At 38.7% G+C, this 22,437-nt stretch overlaps 1 protein-coding gene across 4 annotated transcripts in view; it reads left to right on the forward strand.

The window, feature by feature from the left end:
- The window catches only part of LOC5574775 (RNA-binding protein fusilli), a 267,224-nt gene that overhangs the window by 195,322 nt on the left and 49,465 nt on the right, over positions 1-22,437 (forward strand). For all 4 annotated transcript variants that reach the window (XM_021851398.1, XM_021851400.1, XM_021851401.1 and 1 more), the window contains 2 exons: positions 12,401-12,490; positions 15,209-15,263. In XM_021851398.1, the coding sequence (XP_021707090.1) occupies positions 12,401-12,490; positions 15,209-15,263 (145 nt within the window). The remainder of the gene's footprint in view (positions 1-12,400; positions 12,491-15,208; positions 15,264-22,437) is intronic.

Here is a 22,437-nt window from a genome sequence, read left to right on the forward strand (position 1 = left end):
AAAATATTCAAAGTGTTTCGAAACAATGGACAAGATTCGCACAAAACAAAATATTGAATCCTATCTATACGTCATTCAAACAAATAAAGAACGATTTTTATCAAAAAATTGGATTGCGTGTCTGAAGTGGGCATTATATTGGTTATATTTAATTCACGGTTGTGCTACTTTCCCCGAATGTCGGTTCCCCGAACGCCATGCTCGGAATATTCCATTTCCCCGAATAGCCTACTTCTCCGAAAAGCCTTTGGTACTCATAATTGTCGTGAGGAATTATGATGTTTAAGGTGGTAAACGAACTGGTCATATGATATGGAGATGTTCCTGACAATATCCCTGGAGTAATTTCGTGTTGAAATCTAACAGAAATACTGACCGAAAATTTTAGAGAGGGTGTAAATCGTTAGGCCGAATGCCATTAGGCCGAAAGGGTCGGTAGGGTGAAATAACATTTGATCATTTAGTACTATTTCATATGGCTAACACATTCATCAGTGTTTTTTCCTTTCAAAGGCTGTTCTCTCTAGTTATATTTCACTACGGATATTGTGGGCTTCTAGGTAATTCAAATTATCCTGATCGAAAAATTCATTCGACAGCTTCTACGTAACGCAAATCATCCTGACCTATCCCTGATAGTTATCCATTCGACCTTACATTTCAATAGAACTATCGGTCATTTTCGGCCTAATGACCTTTTCGTCTTAACGGCATTCGGTCTAATGACCTTCGGCTTCCGATTCGGCATTCAGCCTAACGGGATAGTACCCGAAGATGTTCCTGAAGTTATCCCTGGAGATGTTCCTGAAGAAATTTCTGGAGAAATTTCGAGTTGAAATCTTACTGAAATACTGACCGAAAATTTTAAAGAATATGCCTGGCGGATGCTCTGGAGATGTCCTGCAATCACTGATAGTAATCTACACAGTTAAATTTTTCAATTGGGCCCTAAATTTTTTAATAAAATTTTGTTTTTATTCAATAACACGAAAGAGCATGCTACTGCAACTACTTTAGCAATTTTTTCCGATCAAATAACGTCTATATCATGTTTAAACTTTAATTTGAAAATTGGGTCCATAAATGAACCTTGACACTTTTGACCATGTTTGACGTTCGCTTAGTCGACAAAAACACCACAGGGGTTTTAGTTTTAACACTGGGGTTGTTCCTATCTGACATTTCGGAAGGGACACGGAAAACAAAATACACCCAAATTTTGAGTTTTAGTCAAGGGGTGTGACAAAATCTAAGAATACACAAAAAAAATGTTTTTTGGACTTAAACCAACGGAAAACATTAGAAAATTGAGTGAACATGTGTTTTTGACCTAAACTTGAGCATTTGGCACTAAAATTGGGACAGGGCTTTAGGACCCTATTGGCTTTTAAAATTAAGGTTTGGGGTGGTCCATTAATTACCTAAGGGTTTATGGGGAGGGGAGGGGGTTGAAAAACCAGCAAAATTGTCTTACATAATTAATGGACAGCCCCAGACTAAGTGTGCAGCTTGTATACAAAATTCCTTGCCAGAAATCAACAAATTACGTAACGCTCAAGGGGAGGGAGGGGGAGAGTAGTCTCAAGCGTTACGGCTCAAACAAAAAATTGAAATTTTTCATATAAAAAGCGTTACGCAGGGGGGGGGGAATCAAATTTTTCCAATTCCAGCATTACGTAATAAATGGATGCTGCCTTAGATTTATGTTAGGTGTAAATAACACAAATTGTACCTCTGTAGAAATTGTCTCAAGCGAAAACCATGAAATCCTAAGGATATTCATAAAAGAGTCACAAAATGAATGCAGGTAGGGCTTCACATCTCCTTGCATAAATTCAGACAGCATCTCTGGGGAAGTTTTTTTAACAAATATATAAATAAATCTATAGATTAGTCTCTACAGGTATCCTTGGAAAAAAATCCTGCAAAAATGAAAATTTAGAAATTTACATCCAACGTAAATATAATAACGTTCAAATTTATATAACATTGCTTATAATTTTACACCAAAGAATTTCTTGCATAGAATATTGTATACATGCGCAAAACTTCAATTTTAAAATCTGTTGAATGTGATGGAGGTAATTTTGTTACATGCAACTGTATGATTAATCTCTTAAAGCAGGGCTGTCCAACGTACCCGGCCCGTGACTTCATTTTGTGCGGCCCGCGGAGGTTTTGAAGATTCTTCTCATATTTGACCTTTTGTTTATTCCACCAAGCTGAAGCTAGAACAGTGGTTCTCAACCTTTTTGAAGCTGCGACCCCCTTCAAAGTTTGACAAACTTTCCGCGGACCCCTAAATTTGATGATCTTCAAACAAGAGGTCTTGAACATTTTTCAAAGATAATTCATGAATCAACAGATATCCTTGATAGACCCACCCGATAATTTACTCTGTGATCCTCCAAGATAATGGGAGAATTTTTCCAAGATCATTCGGAATCTACTAAAAATTTTGCCAGTCTGTCAAACATCTTCCCATGAATCCGATGATAAATTTCTGAAGGATCTTACAAAATCCTACAATAAATCAGTTAGTTGAGAAAATTTCAGCAAAAATTACTTCCAGAAATGTCCAGGGGTACTTAGACTGAAAATTTATCCGAAAAACATTGTAATTTTTTGTACTAGATATGGAAGATTTCTTCGGTTAGAAAAAAGTTAAGTATAAGTGCTAAGGAGTTGGAGGTTGGGGAAGGTATATTGTCAGGATTCGCCTAGAAAGCAGGCGATAGATCATAAACATTTGTTGTTTAAGTGTTTTCAATTTGATCTTTTGAATGCCGGCAATCAATAGAGAAAACAAACGTTTATTTATAGTATAAATAGTATTTCGCGAAATGCTTGTCGATTGGGCAGTAATATTTTTGCTCAATAGCCAGTAAAAAAGCAAAACCGATCCCTCCAGAGTCATCGGATTGTATAAAATAACGATACGCGTGAAAAAAAATCTCCGGCGACAAAAACACGCGCGAAACCATGAGCAAAATCTATCGGACGACTCAAAACCGAACTGTCCTGCTTGGGCTTCACGAAGCACTCAACAAAAAAATTCGTAGTATTTTTTCAAGGACCAGAAAATCTCATAAAAATCCTGCTAATCCATTTAAGAAGATTTTGCCTATAGTTTGTGTGGAAACAGAGAATAATTTCAATTTTTTCTATCCCGTGAACAGTTCGCTAAAACACTGCCCAGAAACTTTTCGAGGATCTCACCAAGAAACTGGCGAAATATGTCAAGAATTAGCCCTGAAGAATGCCAGGATTTTTTTTACGATTATCGTTAGGAAAGATGTTAATTTTTTTTCTGGCTGGCACTGAAAGTTAGGCTTGTAACCTCATATGGACATAATTACATTATTATTATTTTATCGGGAATTGTATGAATAAAAGAAGTCGTTTTTCTAATATTAATAAAAAATAAAACTCCACTATCTATGAACTCTTGCAAAACAAGCGAGGCGAGAAATTCCTCTCATTCATTCACCAATGCAAAAATAACATTTATTAAAAAACGGCTTCGCGGATCCCCTGAGAAGTCATCACGGCCCCCTAGGGGTCCGCAGACCACCGGTTGAGAAACCCTGAGCTAGAACATACCGAGGCTAACAAGTGTTCAATATCGTTACTAGCTAATATTTTAGCTCGTTAATCATCAAAGTTGTGTTTATAATCATCGTAAGTATATGTATTTATTCCTTAGCCGAGTGGTGAGAGTCCGCGGCTACAAAGCAAAGCCATGCTGAAGGAGTCTGGGTTCGATGCCCGGTCGGTCCAGGACCTTTTCGTAATGTAAATTTCCTTGTCTTCCCTGGGCATAGAGTATCATCGTACCTGCCACACGATATACGAATGCGAAAATGGCAACATTGGCAAAGAAAGCTCTCAGTTAATAACTGTGGAAGTGCTCATTGAACACTAAGCTGAGAAGCAGGCTCTGTCCCAGTGAGGACGTAATGACAAGAATAAGAAGTAGAACCATCTGAAAGATGTCTGAGTGGATTCTCTGAGGAAAAATGATTAAAACTAAGTTATTTTCTAATTTTGGTTTGGTCTCGTCTTTCAGGCCAGACGTGTCCAAAGTTCCTATTTGCCAGACGCTATCAGCACTGCATTCGTACTGGTTCAGCAGATTTTCGATTTGATGATGCATTAAAGCAAAATGTTATCAACTGGCGCAAAGTATCGGTTGCCGCGCGCACCAGTTTGGCTAGCGACCACTAATGGGTAGATTGGCGCTGCACTGTCGTGCGCCATGTGCTTATCATACAAGTTTTACACTACCGTATGTAGAGCAGTGCAAACTACGAAGTGATTGACAAGTACGCAAGTGGGAATGAAATTTGAATACACATAAATCCTATTGGATTATCAGGGATATCTTTCTCCAAAATCTAGCCAAGGCATTATTTCTTAGTAATTAATCAAGCTTAACGGTTCTCAAAGCAGCTAAACGGACTATCCCCAATTCTCTATGTCACACATTGATTGATATGTATTCACCCACGACACAACCCAATTACACCACCAGTTATTGACCCGCTCGATCATATCCCAGAAAACTTTGTTTGCACTTCGTCAGCCGCCTCCTGCCGAACATTAATTCAGTGAGCTCCACATAAAAATCACCGACGCCAAAATGTCTGCCGCTAATAATTGAAAACCACGATCATTGAGCACCGTCCGTCGCCGAGAGGGTCTGGCACGCTCCTTCAATGCCCGTTGTGTGAACCGATCCGTCCGATGTAAACCGGTTAGATCTATCTTAAAAAGGTAGCCAAACGATTCAATAAAGGAGCATGGCGAGTGTGAATGGACTGATAAATATCCCAGCCCGCAATGCAATGGAGCGATGCTGATGGGTCGAAGATAGTATGGTTGGAATCTATGAGTACACTCCAACCTCTTTTTACGACCGTTTTTTTACCGACGGTTCTTTTTCCGACCACTTTTTTACGACCGAAATTCAGATTAACGACCGTTTTTATAAATTATTATTATCTTAAAAACTATTCAAATAGAGGATCATGATGTTCAGCAAAATTGTTCAGTAGTTCAAGGGCTAACATATGGTGGTCATTGAATTGCGGAATTCTGCCACTAGGCGGCGCTAGTGAGCATGAAACTTTTGTTTTGCGGATATCTCAGGATCCTGGCCACTTAGAAAGATGGCGTCTTCGGCAAAGTTGTTCAGTAGCTCATGGACTATCATTATAATTGCTATGAGGTTCATAATTTTGCCACCAGGCGGCGCTAGTGAGCATGAAACTTTTGTTTTGCGAATAGCTCAGGATCCTGACCGCTTAGAGAGATGGCGTCTTGGGCAAAGTTGTTCAGTAGCTCAAGCACTATCATTATGAACGCTATGAGGTTCGAAATTCCGCCACCAGGCGGCTCTAGTGAGCAAAGAACTTTTGTTTTGCGGATATCTCAGGATCCTGGCCATTTAAAAAGATGGCGCCTTCGGCAAAGTTGTTCAGTAGCTCAAGCGCTATCATTATAAAAGTTATGAGATTCAAAATTTTGCCACCAGGCGGCGCTAGTGAGCATATAATTTTTGTTTTCCGGATAGCTCTGGATTACGACTATTCAAAAAGGTGGCGTCTTGGGCAAAGTTATTCATCAGCTCAAGGACTATCATCATAAAAGCTATAAGATTCAAAATTTTGCCACCAGGCGGCGCTAGTGAGCATGAAACTTTTGTTTTGCGGATATATTAGGATCCTGACTACATAGACATGGCGTCTTGGGCAAAGTTGAGCTATTGAACAAGTTTACCGAAGACTCGATCTTTCTTATTGGTCAGGATCCTGAGATATCCGCACAACGAAAGTTTCATACTCACTAGCGCCAGCTGGTGGCAACATTTTCAATCTCATGGCTTTTATAATGATAGCGCTTGACCAATTGGACAACTTTGCCGAAGACGCCATCTTTCTAAGTGGTCAGAATCCTGAGATATTTGCAAAAAAAATCATGCTCACTAGCGCCGCCTGGTGGCAAAATATTAAATCTCATAACTTTTATAATGATACACTGAAAACATTCTACAAGCTGGATCAATGTGTTTCACACGTGAATTTCACTAATTGTAAAACTCATCAAACGATGGTGTAAAACCAGTCGCTATCGGCTCCAAATTCATTATTAGTATCATTCCAAACATTACATTAATTTCTTATACCTAGGTGTTCTGTGTTATTAGACAACACTATCATCCTAATTTGGTAAAACAAATTTAAGATTTTATTAACATTTTGTTAACAACATATTACATTTTATTTGCCGTAGCAGTTCAGATTTTTTACAGGTGAGTTGATTTTACCTGCTTATAAGAGAAAAAAAACGCTTTGAATATACTTAACCTAACTTAACCTAAACATATAACGCATTCATCGTGGCAATAGAAGATTGTAATGATTTTAATTATTTTATTTGTCATTTGTTCCAATGTTTCAACATTGGATTTTCTATGTAACTCATTGGTACTATAGCAGGGAGGAAGCTTCAGAACCATTTTCAAATTTTTATTGCTTGATTTTCTGATTCCAGGTACCCATTACGGGCACCCAGTTTCTCCAAAAATAACATGTCCTGTCACGCGTGAACTAGTTCTACTAGTGATTGAATTCTCCATTGTAAAAAACGTTCAAATCATGTGTAAACGACTTTACTATCGAACCAAAGTCAATCCTTCACATAATCACAAGTTATACATGTCATTTCACCTTGCAATTCGACACAACAGATCCACGTTGAAAATAATAAGGATCAAACGTGTGGATTATTTTTAGTATATCGCTTGAGCTACTGAACAACTTTGCCGAGGGCGCCTTCTTTTTAAATGGCCAGGATCCTGAGATATCCGCAAAACAAAAGTTTCATGCTCACTAGCGCCGCCTGGTAGCAAAATTTTGAACCTCATAGCATTTATAATGATAGACCTTGAGCTAATGAATAACTTTGCCGAAGGCACTATCATTCTAAATGGTCAGGATCCTAAGCTATTCGCAAAATAAAAGTTCTATGCTCACTAGCGCCGCCTGGTGGCAAAATTTCGAATCTCAACTTTTATAATCATAATGCTTGAGCTACTGAGCAACTCTGCCGAAGGCGCTATCTTTCTAAGTGGCCAGGATCCTAAGATATCCGCAAAACAAATGTTTCATGCTCACAAGTGCCGCCTGGTGGCAACATCTCGAATCTCTTGGCTAGAATTATGATAGTCCTTGAGCAACTGAACAACTTTGCCGAAGACGCCATCTTTCTAAATGGCCAGGATCCTGAGATATCCGCAAAACAAAAAAATCATGCTCACTAGCGCCGCCTGGTGGCAAAATTTTGAACCTCACAGTTTTTATAATGATAGTCCTTGAGCTACTGAACAAATTTGCCGAAGACGCCATCTTTCTAAGTGGCTAGGATCCTGAGCTATCCTGAAAACAAAAATTAATGTGGGCTTCGTAGCCGTGTGGTTAGTGTCACCAGGCATTAAGCCGCATCGTGCCGCAACCCACACTCCCTAGGGGTCGATTCCCGCCTCAGGCCAGTAAACTTTTCGTGAGGAAAGTTTTCCGACTGTGTCACTGGGCGTGGCATGCTAGTCCGTTGTCTAGTGTGGTGCTTCCTTCAAAGGGCATAAATGCCCACTGGAAGCATTAACGTGTCAGTGTCTTTTTTTATATGCTCACTTGCGCCGCCTGGTGGCAAAATTTTGAACCTCATAGCGTTTAAAATGGTAGTCCTTGAGCTACTGAACAACTTTGCCGAAGGCGCCATCTTTCTAAATGGCCAGGATCCTGAGATATCCGCAAAATAAAAAAAATCATGCTCACTAGCACCGCCTGGTGGCAAAATTTTGAACCTCATAGCGTTTATAATGATAGCACTGCGGAACACGATTTTGTCTCCAGCATCAAAATACCTCTATTCACTTAATTAAAGGTAGCTGAAACCATTGCTGTTTACAGAAATATCATAGCACGTCTAGTTTTTGAGATATTGATTGTTGAAAATGCAAAAATTGACTATTTCAGCGAACTTGCATGCAAGTTTGCCAGCTTGTAAGGAAATTTATTTGCTTAATTTGCCACAGAGTTCAAACTTTATGTGTATAACAATACTAATCATCAAAGTTTATAATAGTTTTGATGCGGAAAAGTTATTTTTTGATGGTTTAGAAAAGAATTGTAATTTGCCATATAAGAGAAGCGAAGAATTTTGTATGGAGGCTGCAAGCATGTTGAAAAAATCGGTTTAATCTAAATTTAATTGTGAAATTTCAACCAAAGGATATCTAAAACAAAAGTTTAGGTCCTCTTTTGCATGCTTGGTGGATAAGATCACAAAACAGTTTGATAAAATATACTTCAAATATTAGGTAAACATCAATAAAACCAACGTTTTATACAACTTTGGCGACCTGTAGCTAAAAATTGTGACGTGATGGGAAATTTCTGAGAGCGGCATCAGATTCATCAATCGCAAATCTACTAGAGACATCCTTGAGACACGCAAAAATGTAATTTTTGTTGCGCTGTGTAGTCCTTGAGCTACTGAACAACTTTGCCGAAGGCGCCATCTTCATAAATGGCCAGGATCCTGAGATATCCGCAAAACAATAGTTGCATGCACACTTGTACTGCCTGATGGCGCAATTTCACTTAAGCAGTGTTGCCAGCTACGAAAAAAAATTTGAACCCTTCATGAAAAACTGGATTACAGTTGAAGACTATTGCTATGTTGCTAAGCATTATATTTTTCTGTTCCGCTCAAGTTTGATGGTTATGATCTTAACTTTATTCTTCTTAAACAGTGTTGCCAGCCACATGAACATTTGTGATTCAGGCGATTGTATGGCACGCAACACTTCCTTCGACTTTGGTGAACATTCGGTATCGTTATCTTTAATTGTTTTGGTATTTGCAAATCACACCCCCATAAAATTGGCTCTTTTGATAACAATCGAGCAGTGTTGCCATCTTTTACCAAAATATGAAAACTTGAACGGCCATTTTGGAAAGTTCTCAATCCATGCTTCAACTATGCCGAAGATCTCGAATCAGTATTTCCGCATCTAGACGTTGCATTTTTCAACAACATAATTATAACCCTGATTTTTTTTACGACCGATTTTTTTTACGACCCCCCGATAACGGTCGTAAAAAGAGGTTGGGGTGTACTATACCTTCAGTAATGATATATGTTTTGACGTAGGACTACGTTCAAGTATTGAATTTAGGATCTCAGTACCAACACCACTAGATTTATTTCTATCTCTTCCTGCAACCATGATCTTCGATTTGGTTGAATTAACAATAGTTTTGAAAGTGCGTCTCCTTGTTTCAACCCGTCTAACGTCTCAAACTAGGTTCACACCCCGTCCGCACTCCGTACACTCGATTTCGAATTATGCAGCGTTACACGTATAATAATTTTAGTTTCGCCGGAAAATCATGTTCAGGTATTATTTGCCACAGTGCATTTCTTTCCATTCGTACGCTTCCTTGGAATCCATGAACAGATGATGATTCTGCATATTATACTCCTGAAATTTATCCAAGATCTATAACAATGTATATCTAGTCCGTTGTCAGCCTGGTATTTTTGGACACTTCTCAAGCTTGTGACTCCTTTCTTAGTTGAGATGAGTTGGCCAATCATATATTTTTGTATCAATATACAATCATGGTTGAATCAACTGTATAAAATTTTCCAATAGATTACTTGTTTATTACGGAAGCACTGAAAAACTTAAAAATATACTGTCTAATGAAAGTTGTAAGTAAACAACAAGAGCCACTCTTTCAGAAGATAGGCCAATTTCAAGTGTTTAGCTCTAATAGTCAGCATTCGTCGGCAACTGGTGGTCGTGTCGCAAACTGGAGTGCCACTTGATGCGTGCGGTTGGAGAGATTTATAAATCACTGCTCCGACGACCGACACCGACATGCTCAGTAGGTATTGGGCTTGGATAATCGCATTTATGTTTGTCGTCTCCGGAGCGGACTGTCGAATTGAAAACACTTGTTGCCATTTGCTGCCGGCCTTCGCTTGGGAAAACTTTGAAGTGGAAAATCGAATCATTATTGAACGTGGATTTAACATGTCACTGATTCATTTAGAAGTCGAAAATTTGGGAGTAGTATAAATTTGATAACGACTGTTTTTCTCCTTTTTGAATTGAAGGCTTTTCAGTTTTACGGAAAAATCTAAACGATAGATTTTTCAAATGACTTAAAACCCGTTATTAAAAGTAAGAGTAGTTTTAATGAATTTACTATTCAAACTGATTCTATGATACTAAATTTATCTTTGCCAATTACAACGGAAAAAGACTTCAATAGACAGCAGATATTTACATATAGGATAATTAAATATTATGAATCTAAAATATTGAAAAAACGAGTTCAAATTGCTTGTTTTGGATATGGCAGACCTACAAGAAAACTTAATTGGTAGATTGTCATTCCCTAGGAATTCCATTCCCTTCCACTTCCTATTGGAATAATTCAATCGTACACCCGCATACGAAACATTACAGTTTGGTAGCAGTAACACTTAGCTGATCCCACAAACATTCTGTATACAGTAGAATGCCTTTGACTTAACTATACATATGAGCTCAACGCTAAGCTGAACACATCATATCCCGACAAGTTGAAACTAACAGAATCATAACGGGCCTTCCTCAACCAAGTAGTTGGAGTCCGCGGCTACAAAGCAAAGCCATGCTGAGGGTGTCTGGATTCGATTCCCGTTCGGTCCAAGTTCTTTCGTGATGGAAATTTCCTTGATTTCCCTGGGCATAGAGGATAATCGTACCTGCCACACGATATACGAATGCAAAAATGGCAAATTTGGCAAAGAAAGCTCTCAGTTAATAACTGTGGAAGTGCTCATAGGAACGCTACGCTGTAGTAGGCTCTGTGTTGTTATAGAGACCACTCTGGATAAGAATGAATCAGGGTAAAATATAGTGAAGGAAGAAACCAAAAAGTTTGTATGCGCTATTCACGGGGGCAATCATAAGTCTAACTTTTCAGATTGTCCTTCGCGCAAATGAATCGTTGGGGATCGTACCAGATGAACGGCAACTTTTTTCGTAGCCGGTATCTCCAGGCTAAATCTCCAACAATTTTTATTTTTCATATAAAGATCTCTTGTAAATTTTCTTCCATCGGACAACCGTTCGAATCTTTTAAGTTCGAATGGAAATACCCTATGCCAATGTTAGGTAATTTTAGATCGTCCCCTTAAAATTTTCTCACTACGGGTAACCGTTCGAATTGTTCCAATTCAAATGAAAATACCCATACTTGGCTTATGGACAAAAGGTCGAAAGACAAAACGTCAAAAGGACAAAAGGTCGAAAAAATTTTACTAGGTGGGAAATGTTTCCTTCTTTGAAAAAATATTTTCGACCTCTTGTCCCTTCTATTTTGTTCTTGGACCTTTTGACCTTTCGACCTTTTGTAATAGATTCCTAAATAATAACAACTATAAATAATCTCAATATGATACATCTACGATATCATTTTGATATCATTTGTTAGTCAGGATATCACGTACGAAACTAAGGAGACATATCCCTGCTCATATCCATTCAGCTTCCACTAGTTCGCGTCTTTGGTTGTCGTCGTCATCTTTGAAGTGCGTCCGTCAGCCATCCATTTCTATCTGGAGAACTAAATCACTTCGCGAGGCAGTCAGCAGTAATTCGATTAATGGGTTTAGGGTTCGCGTTGATTGAGTTGTGATGACAACATCAAATTAATCGCGTTCATTGCTGCCGTTTGGGTGTCGGTTTATTGGACCCAATGGGTGAAAATACGTCGCGGGGATAATTTCAGTTTGACGGTGATTTCGGAGTTACACATAAATCTGGGGTTTTCGCGGTTTGCAGCATGAACGTTCAGTGTCAAATGCGCATTGGTTATGGATATTACAGTTAATAGTGTTATAGATTTATTTATATTTGCTGATTTACGTCACGTAGCTGGAGTTTGGGGGCTGCCGAAAGTGTGAAAATCTGCTGCTAAATCGATTTTCGCTATAGATTGCATTTAAGAATCTAGTTCATTGTTTGATCACACCCGTGCGCTGCTTGCAAGGTATTATCCAAGATATAATCCAATGTGCCAATGAATCATGGGTTGAAAGATAGCTACGTTCCAAATGCACACAAAATAAGGAAAAGCGTTGCAAAAGTAAAACAATTGATGGCGAATGCTTCGAAAGTCTAAGGGCTTGCGATTGTTTCAATTGATTTACGTTTCCAATTCAATGAATCGGGATCATTAAATTTTACCTTTTCTAGCTAACTTATCTCTTGATTTAGTAGATACATATACTTTCAGTTGATTAAATGGAGTTTTGTTTTTAAATTTATTTTCAGATCTTGATCTTCCAGCGTACCAGGACAACGAGTTCTACGTGAAAGAAGCTCGTGATATGGTCACAATCATCCAGCACATGATATCATTAGGTGAGTTGCAGAGCCGTTGGCATGACGCTTTCAGGAGATCACTTTGGTGCTTCTAATCGAATCTAACGTTTGTTTTTTTTTTTTTAAATTAAGATCAATTAAGTTTCAATTAATTTAATTGATATTATTTAATCCTTTCTCCCCACCGGTCGAGGATCTTTGAAAATTTTCTCGACATTCCAGGGCATAGAGTATCCTCGTACCTGCCGCACGATATACACATGCAAAAATGGTTAATTGGCATAGAATGCTCTCAGTTAATAACTGTTGAAGTGCTCATAAGAACACTAATCTGAGAAGCAGGCTTTGTCCCAGTTGGGACGTTATGCCAGAAATAAGAAGAAGAATCCTTCCTTTATTTCTGATGAGATACTTCTGATGAAATGCTTGTCAAAATACTTAACGGATAGATTTGTTTCTGCTTGTTTGAGTTTTGGTAAAATTCATGTTGTATTGCTTGTTGAATTAAAAAAAAATAGGTTTCTACCAAGATTTTTACAGAACCAATTAGCGTATTTCAAGATCATTGCTTAACAGATGCCTTACTATAATTTCATGCGAGCTCCTTACGAATTCTTCCTGAAAGTTCCTAGTTTCCTGATGCCATAATCGAAAGACTTCTTACGAGATTTATTATGATATTGATATTGATAGAGGGATCTTTAGTCATCACATCACAGCCATTCGACGGGCAGCTTCAATTGCCGTGCGTACCAAAAGGCGATCGCAGCCCAAAAGTAACGGAGGTAACGTAGATCAACCTGAATCACTGTTACACCGCACAGCAACTCTTGTGGCAGTCGACAACAGAAACTAAGTGCGACGTTGCTGAACCATGTCGATTACCACTCAATAACCCCAGTTGGGTGGCGGATAGCACAGGCGCAGCGGCGATACAAGCAACGGGTAGGTTTCCCATCCAGGAAGTAGTTGCCAGCTCAGTCACAAGGTTCGTGATCGCCAACATCAACGGAATCTACTTTTGCAGCTGCTACGCGTCTCCAAGATGGACGCTCGAAGAATTTAGTCGGATGTTGGAGGAGTTGACCGTCGAGCTAGTTGGTCGAAAACCAGTGCTGATTGGAGGTGACTTCATTGGATGGGTCGTGGAATGGGGTAGCAGGGTAACCACCTACTGGAGGCTACAATTGTGTAACGAAGGCATCGTTAGCACATTTCGAAAAGACGGATGGGAGTCGATCATCAATCCAACATTTTGTAGCCCATCACTGGTGGGCAACATGAACTGAAGGGTAAGCGAAGAGTACATCCATGATGATCAGCAGGCGATACGCTACAGAATTGGCCAGTGGAATATTGCGGCAGTTCAGAGGAACACAATTGGCGATCGGCAGTGGAAGACGAAGGATTTAGAGAAAGATCTCTTCGTTGAGGGACTTCGCACCGACACCGATACCCGGAACTTGGATGCGGTAGGACTGGCAACAGCGATGGCAAGGGCATGTGATACAGCGATGCTACGAAAACGGGAGCCCCGCAATGATCGATATCCCGCGTACTGGTGGAACGAGGAACTCAACGCGCTCCGTGCTGCTTGATTTAAAGCCAGGACGCGTTACCAGAGCCGGTTGAAACGTGTGCTGAAAAGCTGTGAGTTATTGTCGAGAGTCTCTTCCCAACGCATGACCGACGCCGAGGATCGTCAGGTCTCCAATGACGAGCTTGTAGCAGCAGCGAAAGCATTGAAGGTAAGAAAGGGCCACGAACCGGATAGAATACCGAATGTGGTACATAAAACGGCGATCCTAGCGTACCCGGATATGCTCCGGAAGGTGATGCAGAAATGCAGAAGGTTACTTCTCAGATATTTGGAAGATCCAGAAGCTGGTGTTGCTACTGAAGCCAGGAAAACCACCCGGTTATACATCGGCATACAGGCCTGTATGCTTGCTGGATACACTGGGCAACTCTTGGAACGGGCCATTCTTAACACGGTGGCTAAATGTACGGAGAGCGAGAATGGACTATCAGAAAGACAGTTCGGATTCCGGAAGGGAAAATTGACGGTAGACGTAATTCGAACGGCCGAAAAGGCATCGTAGCAAAAACGAAGAGCAGAGCTACTTCGAGTATCGGGTGTTCGTGTATGGAACCGACGCCGGCCGAAAGGAGTTACGAGTAACGGCGAGAGTTCCGCAAGGATCCATACTGGGACCGACACAGTGGAATGGGATGTACGAAGGGGTCCTATCACTGGAGTTACATATGAGCGTCGAGAACGTCGACTTTGCTGGCATATGCCAAACATCTATTACGTCAAAAGTCTATTATGCCCATCGTACTTATGCCTAACGTCCTTATGCCTAACGGCGTGCACCCGTTTTGTTTATGTCTTTTCATATGTTCAATCATTTTCAAAATTATTGTAACTCATAAAAACCCTTGCAATATTTGAATATTGTAATTTATTGATCTATAAATTTAAAATAACTTTGTCGGAGAAATTTATTCGTTTGTAAATCGACAAGTATGTTTGGGTGTCATTTCCCTTATTGCTCAATTTGGATAACAGAGCCCTGGACTGCTCAAGAATGTGATGTTAATTGCATCATGCATCTATTATAATATAATAAATATTAAATTACGCTAGATAACAACAATATGCACAAAACAAATTTGAAATCTTTCGAAGCTTATCATTTGTTTTCGTTTTTTTATAATACTAATCCATTTCATTGCTCTTTCTTCCCGTTACAGGTCATAAATTCGAAGCAAACGAAGTAGTGAATTTAAGTTTAGAACCTGGAATATGGTGAGTATCGAGTTTCCTTATGTTCATTGCACTTTTCATACCGTATCGTCATCGATACTTCATTTTTAACACCGACCGATCGTTAGCCGTCTGTTGTTGATTTTCGAGTTGCACTTGCAGCCCTTTGACCGTCTGTATGTTCGAAATTGTCGGTCCAGGATCTTTTCGTAATGGAAATTCCTTGACTTCCCTGGGCATAGAGTATAATCGTACCTGCCACAAGATATTCGAATGCGAAAATGGCAACTTAGGCAAAGAAAGCTCTCAGTTAATAACTGTGGAAGTGCTCATAAGAACATTAAGCTGAGTAGCAGGATCTGGGCCCAGTGAGGACGTAAATGCCAAGAAGAAGAAGAAGAAGATGTTCCCAATTGTCAAACATTTATGGTAAAACAGAGAATCGTTCAAATTGTTCAAATCAGTAATCAGTTTTATTTTATTTTAAAATTGTGTTGCACTGATGGCAATAATTTCCCTTCAGGAACAAATCACAGAGCATTACAAACAAAAAACATACAAAGGGTCAAACTACATAAAAGCAACATATGTGGAAAACATAAAACGCGAACGACGGTGGTCGTAGTTAGAACGATATGGGAAATTACGACTCTGTCGGTTGCCACAACGTGACACTTGACGTCGTCGGTCGCAGGTCGTAAGTGAAACCAGATTTTTTCCCTGTCCGATTCGCGCTCGGTATCGGTTTTTCAGTTGTTCAGCTTCAGCTGTAGCGGGACTCTAGGAAAACTCATTTGCGTGATTCGCTGCGACGTGCGCGTAGCTACTTAGTGAACGGAGGGAATCTTTGTTATTATCATATTTCTTGTACACAAAATGTTTATGATGATGATTATGATGGTGGTGATGATCGTTGTACTTTAAAGATTAGGTGTTGCTTTGGATATGGTCTCTTGCAAGTTCAAGTGGATTTGGGGAATCCTTATCATTATTAGCTGCTGATGGTAGTTCTCGAATTACAGTTGAAGTGGATGAAATCCATACTTTTCTATACTACCCATGGAATTTAACTGTCGCCATTTTTTTTCTTCCACCACTTTTAATTCCAATGCCAATGAACTCGTTGAGCAACTTCGGTGAACTAGGAATGTATCCAGGAAGCATTAATGCCTCGAAGTATTATTAAAAAATCTTCACAGGATCTTAGAAGTTTTGTTCAGCCAAATATTCCGTTTTTTTTTTTTCAAAGGTTCCAGTAGACACACGACCTGACAGTTTTTGCAAACAACATGGAATTTCTTGATAATTGTCAAATTATCAATTAATTCCATGATGTTTGCAAAACAATACCAGGTGTGTTTACTGGAATCCTTGATAGAAACAAAATATTTGGCTGAACAAAACTTCCAAGAGAAAAAAAATGATTAGGTGTCTCGACATGATTTCGGAAAGAGAAAAAATTTTGGAAGGTACTCCAGAAGGCCTGGCATAATATCAAACGAATCAGAATAATTCTTGTAGATGTTCTCAGAAGAATTATTAGACGAACTTTTCTAAGAGACATATCTGTAGAAATCATTGAAGTATCTTTTGGGGCAGTCACTAGAAGAAATAGTGAACAAATCTGGAGAAATTCTTCGATAACTTCCAACACTCATTGCCTATGATTTCTCAAAATCATTGGTCGTGAACAAGTGACTATTACTCGATTTCAAAACGTAGGAAATGTATTTCGGACTCATAACCACTCGAAAACCCAGCTTCACATATCGGCACAAGTGCCAAGCTTCGCTATCTAAACAATTCAGATGGAGAGCCCCCAACCAATCGAACAATTTGTCGGTGCCATCAAATGGAACATATGGAATGGTGGGCTGTAGTGGCATTTCGGAGTTATCAACAGCCGGGGAGCTACCATTCAAATAATGATGCCACTAAACCTACCGAACCATTGACAATCAACACGCTTAGAAAAAGTTACAAAGAATTGAGTACGACCCATACCAAATCGAACTCTTCTGGACCAACACAAAATTTGTGTAAGTTTTACATGTTCCTTAAGGCGAAATAGCTTGGGATCCAAATTCAATAATGTTCCATAACTTTGGAGGCGCACAAATCTCGCGAAAGAAGCATCAATCTACACTGTCGGGTGCAATTCCTATTTTAAATTTGTGCACTAGCAGAAAGTTTTAAATAAAAACATTGACTTCTTACGTTCACTATTCTTGCATATTAGTGGAAATCGTGAGAAGGGGCACAAACTGACCATTGTAACAACCATGTTTAGATTCCGACATGTTTCATCTTAAAATCGCTCCTGTGTTTTTTTTTTGTTTTTCTACCACTTTATGACATACAGAAATGATTACCAATATCGAGCAATCCTGTACGTTACAAAACTTTAGCAAAAGAAGAATAATTCAGCATAAGTGTGATTTCAAGAGTGTAATCGTAGTCAAATCTGTATACCTTTCTTTGAGCGTGAATGCGAGCGCCACAGACCGGTAAATGGACTTTAATCGCTTCGAGCACGCTGCTGCACTTCAAGCCGCCGATAGGCATCGCTCTTTCCGATTGGCGATTTTGAATTTTGCATAAATGATCCCCCGGGTAAATTGCAATTATTTATTAGAATCGTAAACGCCGATTGCTGTTTCCCCTGCGACGGGGAAAGATTTTTTATGGTTGAGAAAAATCAACATCGCACACTCAAGATTTACAGCGCATCTCCTCCGGCGTGGCGTTCAAGGTTTTCAAGAGTGTCAAATATTGATTCAATACATTTACAAACCGCGCTCATTGTTGACCGAGTGCAGCGATGCAACAACACTACCGCGACTTGCAGCGTCAATGTGCCAATAAATGATGGGAAGGGACGACGCGATGAAATCACGTCGATTTCATAACTTCGCTGGAACCACATCGTGCTAAACTTACTGTGGCACAGAGGTTTAGTATTTCAAAAAGCTGGCGACAACACAATTTTCAATCAATTCGCTCTGCAATTATAGGTCAGTTTCTCTATGCCTTACATGTCGACCCCATATCTCCCCACGGAGATATCTTGCACAAGCGCGCCTTCAAGACAAATGAATCGATAAGAGAAGATTCTTTTTGCAAATGTTTGCCTAAACAGTGGATTTTTGATAAAGTTGATAGCTAAAAAGTGTATAAAAAATAGCAATTTTGTTAGAACTGTGTTTTTGTGAGCCAACAACAACTGTGAATATGCCAAAAACGAAGTCTTCAACCCTAAATCATGTCTCAAACACTTTTCATGGCTAGAAATAGTAAAATAATGCGAATGTGAAACCTTTCTTTTTTTATCTGGACCACTGCGTGGATTTCGAGTTCACTTCCGGCCTGGGGACCTCGTGTTTTGCTCAGTCGCTGGCATGATTTTGCGGTTGTTATGCTTCCCAACAAAGGTCTCATGGTGGATGTATTTTCGTGTAGGGGAGAGCGGCTTGCAGTGAGACAACTTGCTTTTCCTATTTTTAAACATGAAAATGTGGTACATCCACAGAAAAATTGCCGAGTTGAATCTATTTTGTTAAACTTTGCCTTACCAGAGCGAGCATTGAAAACTTGTTCACGAATTCTAACCAAAATTATTATTGTACCGTTTTGATTCATATTACAGACACTTATGATTCCTCCGCGTTATCGAGCCTTCAAAACAATTAACTTTCGAATGGTGGATGAAGATTTTGATTCCGCAACATGAATAATGTTGAATAAGTATGCATGTGTGGAATTTTCATGATTCTCATTCCGGACGCTTCCTTACTTTTGCCTCATATTCCGGACACTCTGATTCGAATCTGTCCGAAAATCATAGATAGAAAAATCAAATCATTGATTGAGATCTGCAAACCTCTATAAAGAGGCGTCCAAGGCAGCTGAGCATTATAAATTTTCATAGATATCTATGGAAAAAGTTGACTAAAATGAGCCTTGAAAGTGAGAACTTTTGAACGGCAAAAATTGAAACATTTCGTGTGAAATGTTTCACATACAAAGTACAATGTCCGGAATTTGAAGCTGTCCGTAATATGAATCAAAACGGTACTCTGCACCCTTTTTGCATGAAACATTGAACTACGAAGAACAGCAATCCTCGTTTTTCGTTTACTGTTAGCAAAGTTGAGTCCAAAATACGTCTTGGTACATCGATTTGGTTTTCCCAGTCTTGAGAAAATCAAAAGGCCAAATTAACGTGATTTAAACCCCAAACGCATCTCAGTTGAATTTATCTACTAATTGAAAAGCAATTTTTAGTAGTAGTATAATGAAATCCTGAAGCAAAGAAAGTACCACGGAAGATGAACTAAATACAAGTTCTCTACACTCTTAAAAATAATGAAAATTACTGTGGACGTAATTCTAGTTGTGACTGAATGGCACATGATGTAAGCGATGGAACGACACAAAAACGTGGCCTTGAAGATGTATTTAACCAAAAATGTAATTTTACATGTTGAAGGACACGAAAACGATAGAAGTGTGAGCGACATTTCCAGAATCAGACATTAACGTATTTAAAATTCGACTCAAATTTACGTCATTTGGCTCGCTTCTTTTATGTGCATCCCAAAAGACGTAAATGACATGATTTTTTAGTACTGTGTAGGGTATAGGGTGTTCCACATATGGCCATACTGGTTCTCTATTTCGCAATACGTGATAACTTGAATGTCTCCACATTTTGAAAGGTTTTGTGTGTTTTAGCAGTAAGATATAGGAGACACCTTGATTTAAAAACAAAAACAAAAAAATGTGATTGTTATGGAAATTTTACATATGACCAAATAGCAAACCACTATGGCCATAAGTGGGACACTTTCCCTTTTGACATTACGCTTGATTTCTAATAACTACTTTTTCGTTCCAGTTTCCTAATTGCTAGTAATATACGTTTTTTATTATTTTCCATACGGTTTGACAGTTCTTGACTACCTTTCTTCCATGCGTTTGTGTTGGAAGTTCGAGATGTTTGAGAACCAACCGTAGCGCGATCAGTGACTGTAATGCAAGCATCAGCGTCGCCGCTCCACGGCTAGTGAGAGAAACTGAATGCTCAAAAGGTTGTCAACTGTTAGCAGTCGTTACCCTATTTATTTTCTGAGTAACAGGTACATTACTATTTGGAAAACGTCCGATTTGAAAATGTTAGAAAATACGATTGATGGAGACCCTAAAGACCAGCGATTTTACCATGGAGTTCTTCTTCCTCATAGCTGAACGTCTCAACTAGGACAAATCCTGCTTTTCAGCTTAGTGTTCTTATGAAAATTTACATACTTATAAACTGAAAGTTTTCTTTGCCAATTGATTATTTTTGAATATAAATATCGTGTGTCAGGTACAAAGATACTCGGTTTCGGAAAAGATCCTCGTCCTAAGTTCCTCTGAGTATTTTGTAAGAGTTCCACTAACGATAAATTAAATTTCCCAGCAAATTTCTTCGAAAATGTTTGTTAAAGTTCTTTAGCAATTATAACTAAAATTTCTGAAGAGATTATTTTAGAGATACTGTCATTGTTTGTTTCAGGAAAAAATTCAAAATTATTTCAAGAATTTCTTTTAAATAGCATCTTTTTTTTTTCCATGGAATATCGTCAAGATATTTCATGAGATGTTATTCCTAGCATTTTTCTGGAACTCTGGGATTTCTTCAAAAGTTCTTTCAGGGATGTCTCTGAGAAAAATTGTAAAAAATCTCCTAAGATTTTTCAGAAGTACTTTCTGGCATACTTTCAAAGGTTCTTTCAGAATGAGCACCAACAACTACACCGATCGATAAGTTCAATATTTTTATATCTTAGGTAATTAAAATTCTTACAGAGATTAATATAATAGTTTTTCTGTGTGTTTCTTAAGAATTTCCTAACAGCTATTTCCTTTTATAAGCATTCCTTTGATCATAATGTAACAAATTCTTCTAGAATCTTATCCTGAGATCTAATCGTGAATATTCCAAAGAACTCCTGTAAAATTCATCCGGGGGTTTCTTCAGAAATTTCGTCTAAACATACTTCAGAATACTTATCAGGAAGTCAAAAGATTCATCGTGGGCTTCGTAGCCGTGCGGTTAGCGGTGTCTGTCGTTTAGGCGTATTGTGCTACGGAGTGTGGGTTCGATGCCCGCCCCAGTCGGAGAAAACTTTTCATCAAACGAAAAATTCTTCACTGGTCCATTGGTCGTTCCGTGTGTCCGTTGTCTAATGTTAGTTATGTTCAGTCTGTGCAGCCTATGGCTGAAGACGGTGTAAATTGTCTTTTCTATTTTCATCTAGGATTTTCATGAAAAGATCCCTTGCAGATATGTATGGAATCCAAGAAGAAGATTTTGATTTTTCAGAATAACTTTTGGTAGTGTTCTTAGAGATAGTCTTAGTTTAATTTCTGTTAAGCCAAAAGGAAATGTTGGATGAAATCCGGAAAATTTTGTTTAGACTATCTTCTAATGTATTCTTGGTAGAATTTCTGTTTCAATATTTGAAGGAGTTCTGAGAAAAAATATTCTAGGGAAATTACAGGTTTAATTCCTGCAATCAATGCGAGACGTTATGATAAGTTTTGTAATGATACCTGAAGGAAATCAAAACATAAATCTTTAGATACTTCTGATTAAATGTATGGAACTCTTGAAAATTTCCAAATAATGGGAATCTTTTTGCTATTTTTTGATGAACTTTTTTAACAATCTTTAAAATAACTCCAAGGAGAATGATCTGATAAAATTCTTAGGAAAATCTCTGGTGAAATTCCAGAGAAATATCTGGAACAAATGAAGGAATAATTGTAAGTTATTTTTCGTGTTACACCTGGTGTGATTCCAAGAATAATCCGAAAAGAGATACATGAAAAAAATACATGAGAAATTCCTTCCTGGAACAAATTCCAATTATATGAATTCTGGAAAATTCTTGGACGAAGCCCAATCAGCATTCCCGGGGGAAATCGCGAGGATATTACCTCCAAGCAGGTTACTGGAAAAAAATTTGCAATAAATAATGCTCTCGACTGTGATGACTAATTTCTTTCTAAAGTTTTATCGGCTCTGTCAGTCTTAAGGCAGCTTAAATGACTTTTGCTTCTACATCTCCGACGTTTAGACGTTTCTAAACCCTTGAAGAAGTCGAAATATACGTCGAAACGTCGGAGAAGTAGAAGCAAAAGTCGTTTTAGCTGCCTAAAAACTGATAGA

The sequence above is a fragment of the Aedes aegypti genome, chromosome 3 (assembly GCF_002204515.2).
Source record: "Aedes aegypti strain LVP_AGWG chromosome 3, AaegL5.0 Primary Assembly, whole genome shotgun sequence".
Taxonomy (NCBI): domain Eukaryota; kingdom Metazoa; phylum Arthropoda; class Insecta; order Diptera; family Culicidae; genus Aedes; species Aedes aegypti.